Source organism: Megascapheus bottae, chromosome 7 (assembly GCF_031878675.1).
Source record: "Megascapheus bottae isolate mThoBot1 chromosome 7, mThoBot2.hap1, whole genome shotgun sequence".
Taxonomy (NCBI): Eukaryota; Metazoa; Chordata; class Mammalia; order Rodentia; family Geomyidae; genus Megascapheus; species Megascapheus bottae.
Window position 1 is genome coordinate 62,006,322 of NC_143515.1, and position 19,252 is coordinate 62,025,573.

Below are 19,252 nucleotides of genomic sequence, written 5' to 3' on the forward strand. Positions count from 1 at the left end.
GACTGTTAGTGGAAGAAATGAAAGAACAATGAAGAAAACCAGAAGAAAGAAAAGAAGGTTAAGGACAGAATAAGAAGGGAAAAGAAAAGTTACTAGGATCCCACAAGAACTATAGGTGATGGATTCCAATAGGAAATATAAATTAGGGTGATTCCATCTACAGTGACAGATTAAATAACCTCAGTGGGCTATGTGAGTACTAATCAACATGTGGAAATTGTCCCTATGAGGGGAAAAGCATTCTAAATTCCAAGCATGTGATTTACCAATGATCAGTTTCTAAGTCAGGGACTTCCTGTACTTTACATTCTCAGGAAAATGACAAATATAGCTGCAGCCAATTCTCCATCACATTATCCATGTCAAGTAGGGTTTTTTAAAGAGGAGAAAATTTGTGTAAGAATCCTGTGCATCTGAAGGGTTGTGCTTCTCATATAATTCAGAAAAGGTCGGGAATAATCTCTCTTATCCCCAGCTTCTCATTGTGTACAGTACAGCATCTACCCCCTAACACCCAAGGAGGGCAAGAATGGGCAGAGTGAACTCCCATAAAACGAAAGTTCATGTACCCCGAAATGACAGTAATAGTTACAGGGAGATCAAACATGATTTTAAAACAATATGAACATGCTGGGTGCCAGAGGCCTACATCTGTAATCTAGGTACTTGGGGGGAGGACTGAGAATGGAAGAATTGTGATGACAGGCCAGACTAGACTGAAAAGTTCTTGAAATGCCATCTCTATGTGACTCTGTGAATAATAATCAAGTTAACAAGTCTTACAATGAAATGCCAACCAACACTATTGTACTGTACACAATAAAATTGCCTTTAATATCAAAGAAGACCTCCTATGACAAGTATAAAGGAAAACAACTCATGATCATTAAGCCAACAGCACAAAAACTACCTAAAGGAATAGGGAGATAGATGGAAACTAGTGAGAGGTCAGAAAAGAATAACTCAGGATGACAAGAAAAACAAATAGGAATTAGGAAAGACCCATTAACTCAATAAATTGGCAAAAATCTAAGATGAAGGAAGAAGTCAGTACATGCATGTCACAGATAGTCTTTAATGTAAATTGATTTAACTCCCCAAACAAAGACAAAGGCTGGATGAATCAGTTTTAAAATGAGATCTAACTATGTTGTCTACAAGAAACTTACCGAAATGGCAAAGACACACAGATACAATTCCAACTGAAAAGATGAAAACCAGTATGCCAAGCATGCAGAAAACAAATGCAAACAGACACAGCTATACTCATCTGACAAAAATGGACATCAAGCCAAAATTAGTGAAAAAAAAGGAATAAAGACTATTACATTTTAACAAGAATAATCCATTAAAAAAAAAGATTAAATGGGTCTGGGACTTTGGCCTAGTAGTAGAATGCTTGCCTAGCATGCATGAAGACCCAGGTTTGATTCCTTGGTAACACATACATAGAAAAAAGCTGGAAGTGGTGCTGTGGCTCAAATGCTAAAGCACTAGCCTTGAGAAAAAGCCCAATGACAGTGCTCAGACCCTGAGTTCAAGGCCCAGGACTGGCAAAAGGAAAAAAAAAAAAAAAGAAGATGAGAAGCTGGGAACAGTGGCTCACTGAACCTGTAATCCTAGCTATTCGGGAGACTGAGATCTGAGGATCAAGGTTGAAAGCCAGCCCAGGCACAAAAGGACCTGAAATTCTAATCTCCAACTAACCTCTAGAAAACGGGAAGTGGGGCTTGGCTCAAGGGTAGGGAGGAAGCCTTGAGATGAAGAGCTCAGGGACAGCACCGAGGCTCAGTTAAAGCCCCATGACTCACAAAAAAAAAAAAAAAAAGAAAGAAAGAAATGTAATTAACAGAACAGACATCTCAAAGTATGCATAATATATTTGAATATTCATAAATTCATTTGAATATGTGATCTTAGAAGGACGCACATTTTCCTAAAGAACCCATGGTACTTTCTCCAAAATGTTGCTTTTTAAGTCATGAAAAGCAGCTATTCTCAGATAACGGTGACTCATGTCCCTAATACTAAGTATTCGGGAAGATGAGATCTGATGATCACAGTTCGAGCAAAGCCAGATCTGATAAATAAACCCTTTCACCAAAGAAGCAGCAAACAAAATCAATTGCCATTAATTAGCAAATGAATTAGGAATGATAAAGAAGACATTAGAAGATGAAATTACATTCTATGTTCTGTAATCTTAGCTACTTGGGAGACAGAGTCTGGGGAATCACAGTTCAAGGGCAAAAGGAAGTTCATGAGACTCCTGTCTCAACCAATAGCTGGCACAGAGATACACGCCTATTATTCCAGCTATGGGGGAAGCACAATGGCTCAGTGTGGTGGTGTGTGCCCACATACCCCCAGTGACAAGGGGGAGCACAAATGAGCAGGATCACAGCTCAGACTAGCCTGAGCATAAGCTAAAACCCTACCTCAAAAATAACCCATGGCTACAAGGACTGGAAGAATGGCTCAAATGATACAGCATCTGCCTTGAAAACAATAAAGCCCTGATTTCAATCCTCACCCCCATACATATATATATATATATGTTTTAATTTGTACATATGTAACTTTATAATACATGTATTATACATATCACATGTTTTATTATACATTATAAAATCCATTTATGTGTTTTATTTTAGATATTATATAACACTATATATCATATAATTAATTAATATTTTATAGTATATATATAATTTTAAACCTCTAGGACATGGCCCTAAAAAAAAAAAAACAAGGTTTTTCAATTCACAACTCAATCAAATAACTACCTTCTTTATTCCTTTCCCACCTTGATCCCTATAATCCTGGTTATTGCTATAGCATATACTCATAGTAAACTTAGTTTGTAGAGTTAAATACATGTATCAAATATTCTGAAGAGCTGTGATGTATAAGCCTTGCAAGCAAATGCTTGAGGAAAGCAAAGAAAGACATCAGTTTCCAAGTAATCTCTGAAAATTGTGCCAGAGAGGGAGAGGGCTTGATGCAATGAATCTAAGAATGGTTCTGATGGTCCTTAGTGGGAGGCAAGTGTAAACACTCACTGTGAATGTATCTGCTGGGAGAGTCCTACGGAAGGCTTCGGCTTGAGGGTCAAGGTCATCTGGGCCACAGGACTGACTCTTGGTAGAGCGTCTGCCTTCTTGAATGAAGTATGCTTTGTTGCTTGCTCAGGGAGGACCCAAGATGAGACAGCCCCAGGATTCTGCCCTCCAAAGATTGGTGACGAGGTCTCCTGGGCAGATGCTGTCTCACAAGCTTTGCCCTGGGTGCCCGGTTTACACACACACAGCTGAGGCCGGAGACACATCCCTCCGTTCTGGCATGGTGGGACACAGCTTGCTGCAGACACATAACAGAAGGCACAATTTTAAAGGAAAAATGAAGTCCATTTCACTAATTCTTCTAACAGTTCAACAATAGCAATAAAATAAACCAGCATATCAGCATTCGTACTTGATTATGATGATGGTGGTGATGATGATAACAACACCTATCTAATAACTTTTGCCTATGTGACAGGCACTATTCTATAACAGATCAACAATTGAATTCCCTAGAAACAGTTTGGGGTAATATTTTATTCTGCCTGTTTTACAGATGAAGCAAAGTTTATGTTGTTTGCCAAAGGTTACACAATCATGAGAAGAGCCAGGATTCCAAAGCAGCCATGGTTCCTAGCCACTTTCCTGGAAATATGTCTACAAATGCATATGAACCAAGTATGGAAGTCCTAAGAAATACCTTGCCATGACATTTACATTCTAAACCTGGAGGTTACATTTAATTTTAATTTGTTATATCTAAACGTTTTTGTCAAGACTTGAAACCACCACACATACACACACATACACACACACACACACACACACACACACACACACACACACACACACACAAAGACCCAAAAAAAGAATACTAGAACTTGGAGAGCTGGTTTCAAAACTGGGTTCAATCTTTTTTAACCTCTGAGAAAACTGAGGGCCATAAGTGTGAGCCTTGCTCATTTTTATAAACATTCAGCACAGGCGACATCACCCCTAATCTTACAATGAAGGGCAACCAAAACAAAAACAAACCCTTCATCTCCTGTTTGCTCGAATGTCTAAACTTTGAGTCACCAGACTTGAGGCCAAGTACAGTTATAAGCTAGCAGAACTGTGGGTCATGGGTGAGGTTAGTGGATTAGGCAAAGGCCCCTCTGGAGTTTAGCGGTTGTTGACTTAGGTTTTATTAGGTAATGTCATAGGCCTGTGCTACAGTCTCTTCAGTTGTCATACATTTTTACACTGTTCCTTTGCCGTCTGCCCACTTCTGCAGTAAACTTATGGTCCTGAGACCACATGATCAAATCTCCCATCAAATCTAATGTCAGCCTCACTCCACCAAACAATCACAAAATAAATGAATGATGTGAACTACAAGAGACTCAGTTCCTGAGCTCCAAGTCTGCAAGCCCTAACGGTCCTGAAATTTACAGAGAACCAAAGAGAAAAACTAGTCAGAGGGGCCTGAGTGTGTCAGCATTTTTTTTTGCCAGTCCTGGGCTTGAGCTCAGGGCCTGAGCTCTGTCCTTGGACTTTCTCAAGGCTAGAGCTCTACCACTTGAGCCTCAGCACCACTTCTGGCTTTTTTCTATGTATGTGGTACCAAGGAATCGAACCCCAGTCTTCATGCATGCTAGGCAAGCACTTTAACCACTAGGCCAAACTCCCGGCCCCTGCATTTTTTTATGTATGAAAGAGAAAAGTTGGAAAATATTCCACAGGATCCAGCTTCCTAAGTGACCTTGGGATAAGATAATTAACCTTGATCCTGGCACTTGGGCATATTCAGGGTCCGTGAAGCATGTTCTCAAATGGTGCTGAGACCTGTTCTCCTTCCTGAACTTGGAAAAGTTAAGTCCAAAAGCTATAGAAATCTAAAATTTAGGATAGTAATTTGTCCACCTCTTCCAACTGACTAAGCAAACTTAGTTGCCCTAAGATGCTGCGATCTGGTCTCTGCTCGGCCGTTTATGGAATATCACAGACAAAGAGTGAGCTCCACTCTGAGAGAAATGGACTGAGCACACTGGCCTGGCTATGTCTCTACCAGTGCTTACCCCAGGCATTTGCACGCACACATTCTCTTCGTGCTTTCAATTAGGAACACATTTCAGATGAACATCTGAGAGTGATTTCTGCTGCTCTTGAGATCTACTGCAAATGTCTCCTAATCTACCTGGAAGGCTCCATGGCACAGCCCGCCAAAGCTGGCTGAAATCATCCAACACGCTGATCTACGTGCCACAAGAAGCTGTCTCTAAAAGCAAATAAATGGTCTAGAAATGTCAAGGGAGAAGTGGTCATCTTTAGCTCTTCCAATTTTGCCTAAATAGAAGGGCAGGTAGAAAAAGAAAACTACTAAAATTCACACATTTTTTTGCTGGAATGAAAAGAACATGCTGTGTTTCAGAATGAATAGGTGCAACATTGCCCTTCTTTCTAAGGAATACAGGACACTAAGACAATCATTTTCCCTTCCTCTTCCCTAACAAGCCCTAGTCTGACATGAAAAATAAACTCTGAGTCTCCTGATTGCTCCACTTTTCCTGCCATGCATTAGGCTTGCTCACCTAGCCTGGACACCAGGAGTTCTCCAGGTCTGATGGCTCCAAGAAGCAGCGTGACATCACTTAGAAACGCTGTGGAAATACACATCCCCGGACTTCCCCTGGTCTGTTATATCTGAACCTGGAGCTGAGCAAACTTTGATGGCGCCTGCTTCTTTGAGAACCATTTAGAAACTGACTATCTTCTACCAGCAAGTTTCTGAGGATTTACCTTTTAATAACATGCTAATGTTGTCACATAACAGTTGCTTTTATTTTAAGGAATTCTTGGCGGTCACACTGTGTTTTGCTTTCATGTTGCTCTTTTATTTTGAGGGCAAAAAAAAGAGGGATCAATTTCCAAGTGGTCAAACTATTAGGATTGCAGAGGGGTCTCTTCTAACTCTATGCATCTGGATAGGTATTTATGAGAAAGCTGTGATTACAATGGAGGTGTTGCGCTCCATAGACCAGTATAAATAATGTTAGAGAAGTGCTTTTTAAATGGACTTTTTCCTCCAAGCAGGTGCCTGGCTAGCTGTGTTTGGGTTCAGCAGAGTGAGCAGAGGTTGCATCAAGATCTTATCAAGGGACTGGTCTATAGTTTGACCACTTGGAAATTGATCCCTCTTTTTTTTGGCCCTATCCACTCTGCCCACGCGCACTCTCTCCTGGCTCATCCCTGTACAAACCCCATGTCCTCCTGCCTCCTTATCTCTGCACACAGGTGCTCCCTCCAGGAAGACAGTTTCCTTAATTCCATGAGTGCACTGGGAACTTCTGGTTCTTCTTCGTCTGTGTTTTTCCAGGAATCTGCCCACCCCTTCTACGACCTTACTCCATCTCACATCATGTCCATTGTAATCATTCTCTTCATGTTACACGTGGGTGTTTCATGTTAATAGTCAATCCTCTGACAAAGTCATCCCACAGTATCTCCCAATAAGATTGTCAACCATGGCACCAGCTAAGTGGCTTGTGTGGAATATTTCATCCCCTACACCAGGAGAGCGTGTATTTCATCTTGGTTGACTGATTTCAATGTAGCACCACTACTCTCTCAAGAATGTTGGGGTTTCAGGACATGTCTATAGGAAAGAGTTAATGGACTCTTCCTCTGCAACAAGGTAATGTTTGCATCTCTGGACTTAGCGCGCTTAGCATTCAAAATAGAAGTGTTTCCATCAACATCAATATTCAAATATATTCTGTAAATACATGAGGTCTGTAGTGATATTTAATAAGATATGTCAGAAAGTTTCAGGAGCAGTTTGAAAAGCCCAAATCCAATAGATACTAGACAAATGCCAAAGGACAAAATAAATGGTTCAAGGGCAAGAAAGAAAAGAATATCACCATTGGCTGGTAAGAGCTGTGAAAAGTTACTAAACTTCCCATAGAAAATCACATTGAAGACACTAGCTAAAGTTCAAAGATAGGAGAAATCCAAAAGAAAAAAGAAAGATCTCCTGAGAAGTAGTCAGTTTGTGGAAAGGGGGATAATGCCAACCGTTGAGAACGTGGATAATCCTATAAAGAACTTGTGTTCAGTCCTCAACAGAGACCAGTGACCTCCTCCATTCCAAATACAAAACTATTTCCAAAAATAAAAAAGGTTTCTAAAACCAGGTATGATGATGCACACCATACCTTAGTGTAGCTGGGTTATGAGCAAGACCATGAGTTGGAAGCTAGCTTGAGCTGCATAATGAGGAAAAAACTGTTTCTAAGTTCAAGAGATCATTTCTGTTGCCTGTTATGATGGAATATCTATTATCAAAAAAGCCTTGTGGTCAGAAATAACTAGAAGGCAGGGATGTAAGACATAATACAATTGCTATATAACACTTGACAACAGCTGCACAGGACTATGGTTCCTAACAGAAGGGAATCCCTGGGCTTCATTATGTGACTGACACTCTGGGATCATGGCATGGAGAGGACCTGCAGACATGATGGCATTGCAGACCTGAGGAGCCAGAGACCCTGCCTCAGGAAGCTAAGCAGCTGGAACTTGTGGGGCCAAGTACAGGGAGCAGAGATTGGCACACAGAGATATGCCGTAGACCTGCAAAGGGTCTCCATAAGTGCCTGCCTGCCATGAGGTAGCACAGGTGCAGCGTGAACCAGACAACTACCATCATCCAGAATCTGCAGGATGCACATTCCCAGAGCTCATCCGGAGCACAGATCCAGTCCTGAGCCACCAGACTGGGACCTCAAAATTAAATTCATTTGAAAAAGATAATATATGTTACAATATTTCACCATGTTATCTGATATATTTCATATATGCTTAATTGGTTATTTGAAATTAGATAGGGAATGGGGGAAATCAAGATGAGCGGGGAAGGGGGAGGAGGAGAGGGAAATGGGGACCATGACATGAGAAAGGGAATCAATGTTTGTGAAGTAATGTACCATCTATCTGGTGGATATAATGTAACCCTTCTATTAACTACAATAAAAATATATGAAAAAAAGAAAAAAGATAATATAACTTTAACCAGACAGAATAATGTCCCAAATAAAATAGATAAATGTCCCCTCCACCTAAAAGATCCTGCCCAGAAAGAAAAAAAAAACGCAAATTGCTGTATCCCATTTCACTCCTACTTAGCAGAAAGCAGCTACTGCCATCATTGCACTCAACACATAAAGGCAGTTAAGGGAGAGTGGAAGTGGGGAGAGTTTGGCCTTTATGGGTAGGTAGATAGAGATAAGAAAAAGACATGACATGTGGCAGGTAACAGGTAGCCCATCATGGAGCTTTATCCTCAAATAATGCCCTGAGGGGGGAGGATAATGGGGACCAAGACATGTGAAAGGGTATCAGTGTATGTGAATTAATGCACCCTCTATCTGGCAAATATCATGTAACCCTTTTATTAATTACAATAAAAAATATTTTAAAAAATAATGCCCTGGGTTTGCGCTTGAATGCTTTTTTTTCCCATTGCTTTAGTATAACACATAATTATGGATAGAAATACAAAATATCCAGGCAAAATACTAACAACTCAGTGAGTATCAGTGTTTCAAGAAACTAGAATTTAATCCAGAAACTCTTGGATAGTTCTAAGGTTAACAGCCTTAAGAGTTTAATTCTCCATGGTAAAAAAAAAAAAAAAAAAAAAAAAAAAAAAAAAAAGAAGATAGGCTGGGAATGTGGCTTAGTGCTTGCCTAGCATGCATAAAGCCCAGGTTTGATTCCTCAGTACCACACAGATAGAAAAAGCCAGAGGTGGCTAGGAGTTTGGCCTAGTGGTTAAAGTGCTTGCCTAGCATGCATGAAGACCCAGGTTCGATTCCTCGGTACCACATACATAGAAAAAAGCCAGAAGTGGTGCTGAGGCTCAAGTGGTAGAGCTCTAGCCTTGAGAAAGTCCAAGGACAGTGCTCAGGCCCTGAGCTCAAGCCCAGGACTGGCAAAAAAAAAAGAAAAAGAAAAAGCCAGAGGTAGCACTGTTGCTCAAGTGGTAGAGTGCCTAGCTTTGATCAAATGAAGCTCAGGGACAGTGCCCAGGTTCAGAGTTCAAGCCCAGGACTGGAAGAAAATAAAAAAGATGAGAATTACCACAAGGAATGCAGAAAAGTTTCCAATAAAAATTCGTCATCTACTCACGACAACAAATAAAAACTCTTAGCCAACTATGAACACAAAGGGAATTCCTTACTCTAGTAAACAGTATCTACAGCAAAGCCTACAACAGCAAAACCTACAGAAAATGCAGAGGCATGCTATCAACACTGGGAACAAGTCTAAATGCTCACAAGGGCTCCTAAGAAGAGATGTATTGTAGATTCAAGAAAACGTAGCAAGAAGAGTGAAAGTATTGAAATGTTATAAAGAAATGTGAAATATACCAATACTTAAAGTTTTACTAATTTTCTTCATAGTTATTACAAACCATTAACTAACAAGAAAGGTTAGCAACCTTCTAAATCTGCCTAGAAAAATCCACATAGTTCTTCTAACAAGCAATAAATCACTGTCTGAATTTAACAGAAGAAATCATTCACATTGTCAACACTAATTATGTCATCAAGTATAAATCTAACAAACTATATAAGGTTTTTGAAAGAAATTATGAAACATTTATGACAAAAATATGAAGATACATATAGACACATGCTGTAAGACTTAGTTAAGAGCTGGGCTCAAAGCTATGACTCTAGCTACTCAAGAGGCTGTGATCTGAAGATAGAGGTTCAAATCTAGCCCTGGCACGTTAGTCCGTGAGACTCCTATTTCCAATTAACCACCAAAAAGGTAGAAATAAAGCTATGATTCAAATGACACCAGCCTTGAGCAAAAAAACCAAAAGGGCAGGGCCCAGGCCCTGAGCCCAAGTCCTTGGGGCTCATGCATACATGCATACACACACACGTAATTCAGGTAGACACAATTCTTTTTTTTTTTTTCCAGTTCCAGGGCTTGAACTCAGGACCTGAGTGCTGTCCTTCATCCTCTTTGTACTCAAGGCTAGCACAATTACATCCCAGTTAAAAACCTTTTGTTTTCCTAGTCTTGGGGCTTGAACTCAGGGCCTGAGCACTGTCCTTCAGCTCCTTCAGCCTTTTTGTACTCAAGGCTAGCATTCTACCACTTGAGCTACAGCACCACCCCATAGTGTCTCACACTTTTCTGCCCAGGCTGGCTTTAAACTGCAACCCTCAGATCTCTACCTCCTGAATAGCTAGGATTACATACATGAGCCACTGGTATCTGGCTTCTAGTTAAAATCTTAATATGATTTTTTTAGAGAAATTAATCATTCTAGTTCTAAAAGTAATCGTGACTCATTAAAGGCCAACAATGGCCAAAACAATGCTATTCAAAAAAGACCATGGGGGAAAGCTTCTTTATCAAATAGCAAAGTTCAGAAAATTAAGAAAATATAGCACTGATGCAAAGACAGAAAACCAGATCAGTGGAATGAACTTGGAAGCATACAAACAGACTCAGTGCTAAATGCAGCCTTGGGAAATGCTAGAGCCAGAGGAGATACATACATTGAATCTGCAGCAAAGTACTCAGCTATATAATGGTGTAGGAAAAGAAACCACTATTCATCCAGAATTAGGATAAGAGAACTCTTACTAAAATAATTAAACGAAGATTCTGACTTTATGCCTCCCAGAAGGAAGTGATTACAACTACCTGTTGTACTTGTGGCGGAGAAGAGAATGGGAGGGAAAAAGAATGACATGCAAACACGTTTTACCTACATACATAGATGGTACAAGGAATCTCACTGAAAGCTGTTTTAGATTGGAAGGATGCAAAGAAGGGGGAAGAGCACAATGGCACAGGTACACAGAACCAAAGTATAATACATGTATACTGTGAAATTAATATGCAGTTTAAGCAGTGAAAGAAAATGATGGGGATGGAGATGGGGAAAGAGGATGAATGTGGTCCAGGTACTAAGTGAGCATGTAGTAAAATACAATAGGGGCCCAGCACTGGTAGCTCAGGTCTGTAATCCTAGCTACTCAGGAGGCTGAGCTGAGGATCACGGTTCAAAGCCATCCTGGACAGAAAAGTCTGTGAGACTCCTCTCCAATTAACCAAAAAAGGCTGAAATGGAGTTTCGGTTCAAGTTGTAACCAGCCTTGGGCACAAAAGCTCAAGAACAAGCCAGGCACCAATAGCTCACACCTCTTCCTAGCTATTCAGGAAGCTGAGATCTGAGAATCGTGGTATAAAGCCAGCCCTGGCACAGCATTCTGTAAGACTCTTATCTCCAGTTAACCACTAGAAAAACAGAATGCACTGTGGCTCAAGTAATAGAATGCTAGCCTTGAGCTGAAGAGCTCAGGGGCAGCACTCAGGCCCAGAGTTCAAGCCGCACGGCAGACAAAAAAAAAAAAAGAAAGAAAGAAAAGAAAAAGCTCAGGGACAGTGCCCAAGACCAACAACAAAAGAAAAAGAAAGAAAGGAAGGAAGGAAGGAAGGAAGGAAGGAAAGAAGGAAGGAAGGAAGGAAGGAAGGAAGGAAGGAAGGAAGGAAGGAAGGAAGGAAGGAAACAGTGAAATTATTTTAAGAAGGGATGGATAAGGAAGAGTGATGGAGGACTTAAGTCTGATCAGAGAATATTGTATATATATATGTATGTATGTACACATATATGTATATACAGATATATGTACACATGTATGTAAGTATAGAAATGTCACAGTGAAATCCCTCATGGACAACTAATATATGCTAATAAAAGATCTTTAAGAAAAGAAAATTAACATACATTCCAGGTTCTCCCAAGAAAATATGTGAGAACAGCTTCAACATGGAGGCAAAAGATAATTTTCCTGTAGCTTCATATAGCAAGAACTCCTACAAATCAACAGGAAAATAACAACAAAGAAAATGGTCATAAACACAGTCTATGAAGCAGCTAGTAAGAGACTATGAAATTCAAATGACTAATCAGCACAAGAAGGTACTGAAGTTCCATCATCAAAGGACAGAAAGTCCAACATTGAGATGAGAGCCTACCACCAAGAGACTGGCATCAAATCTGTTAGCACAGAGTGTTAGCACCAACACAGGGTAACAGGAACACTTACTCTCTGCCAGTGTGTACACAGGGGTTACTATTCAGCATTGTGAAACACAATCTGGCAATACCTCATACAGTTATAATGTGCAAACTCTACTGGTCAGCAATCTGGCTTTAGGCTGTCAGAACATTCAGCAAAATATGGATGATGATCAAGGAAATTACACCAGAGCAAGTTACGGTTCATTCATACAACAGAATTTTCTACAAGTGTAAAAACTGTGATCTAGCAACACAGTTGGAATCTTGAGAATAATCTTGGCTTAAGAAAGAAAGCCACAGATGTTGCTAGCTAATACTGATCTTTATACGAGGGCATTAAAAATGCCTGCTTACACTGTTGAAACAACACCATGTGCTTTTTTTTTTTTTTTACCAGTCCTGGGCTTGAGCTCAGGGCCTGAGCACTGTCCTTGGCCTTTCTCAAGGCTAGAGCTCTACCACTTGAGCCTCAGCACCACTTCTGGCTTTTTTCTACGTATGTGGTACCGAGGAATAAAACCCGCATCTTCGTGCATACTAAGCAAGCACTCTACCACTAGGCCAAATTCCCAGCCCCATACACCATGTGCTTTTTACGGATGCATATGAGAACAACAAAAGTATAAAAACATACCACAAAAAATAATTAATAAATAAATTAAAACACACTAACATCATGGTAAGTTTACAAGAGTAATTCCTAGAGAGGAAGGAGAGGGAATAAAAAAAATGTACCTTTATAGAAATCTTTTCCAAAAACATTCTAAAATAGATGGGCAGTCAGGATGACAAGAAGGGATCATAGCTATTTGCTATTATATGTTTTATACTTTGCAAACACTTTCACAATCCAAAAATTGCTTGAATAATCTAACAAAAAACAACTAAGAGGAAAGGATAAAATGTCTGTCCCTTGTTCCAGGATTGAAGGAGTAGAGTTGACCAGAAGTGGCAGAAAGTTCCGCCAAAACAATGATGCATTGTTGTCAAGATATGAGTTAGACTGAAAATGCTCTTTTTGGTTGTTGTTGACAGTCCTGGGGCTTGAACTCTGGGCCTGGACACTCTCCCTGAGCTCCTTTGCTCATGAAACACTGCCACTTAAACCACAGCACCACTTCCAGTTTTCTGATGATTAATTGGAAATAAGAGTGCCATAGACTTTCCTACGTGGGCTGGCTTTGAACCGTGATCCTCAGATTTCAGCCTCCTGAGAAGATAAAATTACAGGCGTGAGCCACCAGAACCCAGCTGAAAACACTCTTTCATCATTTCAAACAGTCCGTTTTCCACTTTTGGCCTGAATAGTAGTGTCAGATTTCTTCTCCATTTGAATATACTCCCATTTGACAAGCTGATCCTAAAGTTCTTTAAAAGTTCAGTGACTGTATTTTTAGGAATCAACCCCTGCCCTTCTGAAGCTCAGCCTGCAGTGCTTTTCATTCTAAAAGAACAACCCTGAGTTATATTTAAAGCTTGCCCCGGCCCACAGAACAAGCATTGTGACTCTGCCCCCTTGCCTTTCTCTACAAACAAGTTGTAGCATGCCTAGGACATGTGTCCTGGGGAGAAATGTGAGCGGAAGCTGAGTCTTCTGTGATCAGGGACAGCAGGTGAGAAATGTGCTCTGCTGTGGGGATCTTCAGGGCAAGCCCCAGCTGCCCTTTGAAGTGGTTCAATAACAAGAATGGTATCAGATCACAAGAAGCATGGTGTGAGGTCACACACTGGGTCTACTCTTTACTGTCTGCTCCTTGTGCCAAACCCAAACACATGCTATCCTTACTCCTTCCAAGTGGCTCAGGGGGTCAGCTTCCTCTAACACTCCTAAAGAGAAATAAAACATGAGCATAACATCCCAATGCTTTCTCTAATGCTGCCTTCTGGAATCGTGAAGAACTGCACAGTAACTGAATTTTCTAGAATTTTCCGTGAAGCACCACTTCTCATCGTGAATGTTCACTGGAAATAGGTGAGATGTCTGAGTTTTTGCTTTCCTTGGCGGCTATTCCTACCAAATCAAATGGTCAAGGAACACAGGATTTGCCAGTCCTTTTTTTCTATAGCCTGACCTTATAGAAGTCACACCAAGCAGATAGTTGAACAGGACAAGAAGAGAAGGAACTCAGGCCTCGTCAGTTGTGTGCACCATTTTGTGTTTTATTTGGGAGTTTAATACCCTTCTGCCTAGTTCTCAGCGTAATGGAGTAAGAGTTTGCACTCACTCAGGAAGGCTGAGTTCTCTAAGCCTGAGCTCAGCAGGAGGGGCAGTTACCATGTGATTGAATTTAAAATAGGCAGTCAGCTGGGACCAGCCCCACGCCTGATGCCATCAGTAACTGAGATCACCCACAGAATATGGCCTCACTGAACCCAGTCGAACAATGAAAAATAATCAGATTTCTTTTTTTCTGGATTCTGTTTCTGATCTGAGTAATGCTGTTTCAGAAAGTTGTTTGAAATCACAGGCATTCGGTTAAAAAAAAAATAAATGCTAACAAAACAAAAAAAAAAGAAAATGAAAAGACAATTGAGACAAAGGGCAAAATGCTATTAGTACATAAATTGTGGGGTAATATTCAAGTTAAGGGGCTATGGAAAGAAATGTAAACTAAAACAAAGAGATATATTATGGATACTTAATCTCTAAAAGAAAGCATAAAAATATTCATACAAATGGTGGCATCATTGGGAGTAAATATAGGAGCTATCTAGAAAGCAGTAGAACAATGTGTTTCCTAGAGCTCTAGAAATAAACCTGCTAATCAAAAGAGAAAGATACACAGCTTCCACAGCAGTGTTATTTATTCCAACAAAAACTTCAAAGGAATCATGAAAGGCTGAGCAAAATACGATTATTATAAACACACCCAAAATTAGGTTTTTAGAGCTATAACAAGTTTTCGATTATTGGATACTATCACAAATACAAATGCAACTATCCCTTCCTTAATTCTTTCATTCCTCAAGCATTCTCTCCAATATAAAGTTAAATTTGCCCTGAGATATGTCCACACTTACATCTTTAAAAAAAAAATGCACCACAGCCTGGTACCAGTGGCTCAAGCCTGTAATCCTAGCTAGTCAGGAGGTTGAGATCTGAGGATTATAGTTCGAAGTCAGCCAGGGAACTCAAGTCCACAAGACTCTCATCTCGAACTAACCACTAGAAAACCAGAAGTGATGCTGTGGTTCAAGTGGTAGAGCACTAGCCTTGAGCTGATATGCTCAGGAAAAGTACCTAAGCCCAGAGTTCAAGCCCCATGACCCACAAAAAAAAAATGCATCATAGCTGGGTGTTGGTAGCTTACATTTGCAATCCTAGCTCCTCAAGAGACTGACATCTGTAGATCACAATTCAACACTAGCCCCGGGCTGCAAGTCTGGGACAATCCTATCCAATAAACTACTCAGAAAAGGCCAGAGTGGCACTGTGGCTTAAGAAGAAGAGCATTAGCCTTGAGCAGAAGTCAAAGATAGAGCCCAGGCCTTGAGTTCAAGCTCCAGGACCTGCAAAAAAAAAAAAAAAAAAAAAACCTAAAAACAAACAAACAAACTTGCATCTTAACACAGATTGCACTTTCTAATCCAAAATGCTCCAAAATCTGAGATGTAAGTGCAAAGTGCCAGTATAATGGTAAAGTTGTATAGGTAACTTAATGTGATGGATCACATTGTAGGTATACTAAAAAAAAAGTTGTATAAAATTACTTTCAAATGATGCGGCTAGGAAGCATAAATGAATGCTGTTTACACTTGGGTCCCATCCCCAGGGTATTTCATCATACATATGCAAATATTCCAAAATCTGAAAAAGTCCAAACTCTGAAACCTTTCATCATAGGCATTTGGATTCTTTTGATCGAAACTAGCACTCTACCACTTGACCACCAGAAAACCAACAGTGGTGTTGTGGCTCAACTGGAGATGAGAATCTCACTGACTTTCCTACCTGGGCTGCCTCTATACTGCGATCCTCAGATCTCAACCTCCTGAGTAGCTAGGGTTACAGGCGAGAGCCTCCAGTGCCCAGCTTGAGTTCCTATGGCCACAGTGCCAGAAAGAAGCTCTCAGCAAGGAGGTAGCTATGGTTTTATCTCATGATCTTCAATGGCATGACATATCCACTTAATCCTACTGATGTGTGGGTTATATTTCTATAGCATCCCAGGGACAGATAACTGGGGACAGGAAATTTAACGGCAGGCTTTCTTTCCAATCCCTCTAAATATAGCCAAATTCCCTGGGAGGGCAGAGGATTTCCTGAAGGGGTTTTCTAAGGAAATGAACAGTCTTAAATAATAGAGGGTATTTGAATTGATCTTGTATATACAAGAGTGTGTGTGTGTGTGTACAGAAACAATGAGAAATTTGATTTTCCTGACAAAAATCTCAGCTACCAGCATATCAGCAGGCATGTGTCCTTTCACTGCATCCTAGAACATATGTCTTCCTCAGTTTTCACAAGAATTCTACTTCCAAGCAGGCTTCTTCTCCACACACGAAGCTGGACTGCAGGCTCGGTGCAATCTAGGCCCTCCCTCGCTGTTCCTGCTTGTGTTCTTAACAGCAGCAGTCTCCCTCCTGTCTCCCCAGCTCACCCTAGGGCCCAGCATTCCTTCTACCCTCTGGTACCTCCACCTCAGCCTGGTACCTCCACTCCCTAGCCCTTGTTCCCCTGCAAAACTTGAGGAGGCCTCTGTGCTCTTCCTCTTCTCCTCCAGCTCTGCTGACTTGAACTTCTCATGGATAGAAGCCCTCTTTGCCACTGCTCCAGGTCATCCTAATGTCTGGTGAGTACATGCATCTGCCACCATCTTCCCTGCAAATTAGCCCACATTCACACTCATGCAGGAACTGCTCCTATGGTCCCTGGTCTACTGAGCCTGTGAGGCTCAGAATCACACACACACACACACACACACACACACACACACACACGCATGCACATATACATACATATATACATGCATACGGATGTGTATATATACATACATATACATCTATCTGTGCATTTATATACATACACATAGACATATATTACCACAATATTCTGTATGTAAGTACACACACAAATGGCAGGGGAGAATATTATCCTAACTCCAGCAATATTTTTTCTTATATTTTTAATATAATTTGACTGTTATTAAGATATGATACAGAAGGGTTGCCATTACATAAGGCAGATAATGAATACATCCCTTTTTTAGGACAATGTCACCCCTTTCTGTGCTATCCCCCAGTTTCCTCCTCCCATCCCTGTCCACAAGTTGTACAGCTCATTTTTCACAATGTCTACAGAACACTGTGTCTGCATTGGTTCATCCTTCCTCCCTCCATCCCTGCACCCCTTATCTCCCCACAAGACAGAAAAAAGAACAAAGCAGAAGAAACAAAAAGCAAAAACACACAGCAACACTATTACCACCAACAGCAACAAAATAAAACATGTTTCTATTTCCTGGAATTCATTTCTATCATAGTATTTTAAATGTTCAGAGGCATTAGGCCTTTGGGTTCTCCCCTTCAAGTGTCTGCCTTTAGTTTCACTGTTTGTGTGTGAATGTCTACAGTCCTATCTAGTTTATCATGTCCCAGTATATTTTAGAGCTGGTTTGTGCAGATGAGCTTGGCTATTCAACCGTATTTTAAAGAGTCTGCTGTGAACATGAAGATCTGTTTTGTTTATCTAGAAGTAGAGATCCAAGAATCTAAATAAAGCGATAGAACTTTTAAGAATATTCCTTCAAACTCAAAAAAATCCATTCTAATGTTTATAATTAAAGGGGTCTGAGAAAGACAAAGATTTTCATGAATGAGTTTCTTGTCCCTGTTAAGACTCAAGTCCAATGAAAGTGGCCCGTGACACAGGTACCCAGAGAGTTCCAGGGCTGGGTGAGGTAGTGAGATGAGATGACAGATTTCCTAGGTCATTTCCAAGTCAGATTCCAAAGACACCCCCTTCCTGGTACAAGGACACCCACACATGATGACTAGCCCATCCTGGCATGTTGTAACAAGTAGAAACAGTTTGCTGAAGCTTTACCCCATGTCACCAAGTATGCATGTATCACATGACCCACATTGTGCAATTGTCTAAAAGCAAAGAGGCCAATGGCCTCTGTCCTCTCTGAACTCAGATTGTTCTTAGCAACAAAGTCTATGTATGACTTTAAAACATTTCCCCACACTGCCAAAAGTTATCGTAAGATTTAGATAATTTAAGTGGTGGATTATGTTTGCAAATTTTAATGAAAAGGTAAACTACACAACAAAAAGACAAGAAAGAAAAACGTTCAAGTCAGTAGGCTCCTCAGTTTATCCACAAGTAAAAATGATAATGTACAACGAACCAAGAAAACATGTCCAACCATGGACAACTAAGATCCATTTTTAAAAGGTAATGTCTTAGCCAGGTGCCTGTGACTCAAACCTGTAATTCTAGCTGCTCAAGAGGCTGACATCTGAGGATCAGGGTTTAAAACCAGCAAAGGCAGACAAATCTGAAAGACTTTTATCTCCAATTAACCATCAAAATGCCAGAAGTAAAGCTGTGGCTCAAGTGGTAAAGCACTAGCCTTGAGGAAAAGAGCTAAAAGACAGTGCACCTCAGGCCCTGAGTTCCAGGCCCAGTAGTTGCATGCACACGTGCGCACGAGCACGCGCATATACATACACATACACACACACACACACTTCTGTAAATACAGGTATTCTTATGAGCAAATATTGAAAGAGCAAGATAAGGTAAAATGAGATCATAGTTTCTGTTCAGTAACTTTCAGCAACAAATTCTGGGGAATGAGATAGAAATTATTATGTGAGTAACAAATTCAAGCAAAAGAAAATAATCAGTCTTTTTTTTCCCTCAAGTCAAAATATTGTCATCCTTTCAAAGATTTGCTACAGCTATCTAGAACTGCATCATCCTACTCTGGAGCAGGGGAATGGCTACTACAAATCCTTAAAACCAACCTGCAAATCTCAAGAGAGGTGATTCATGAACACAGGGAAATTTCTCTAGAGGACAGAGAGAGTGCACAAAAGCCCAGCTATTCACAGACAACATATAGGTACACCCACATGTTACTCA

General features: G+C 40.5%; 1 protein-coding gene across 6 annotated transcripts in view; it reads right to left on the reverse strand.

Annotated features, from left to right (window-relative positions):
* Positions 1 to 19,252, reverse strand: part of Ltbp1 (latent transforming growth factor beta binding protein 1) — a 367,263-nt gene that overhangs the window by 324,925 nt on the left and 23,086 nt on the right. For all 6 annotated transcript variants that reach the window (XM_090337166.1, XM_090337170.1, XM_090337167.1 and 3 more), the window contains exon 3: positions 3,063 to 3,360. In XM_090337166.1, the coding sequence (XP_090193292.1) occupies positions 3,063 to 3,360 (298 nt within the window). The remainder of the gene's footprint in view (positions 1 to 3,062; positions 3,361 to 19,252) is intronic.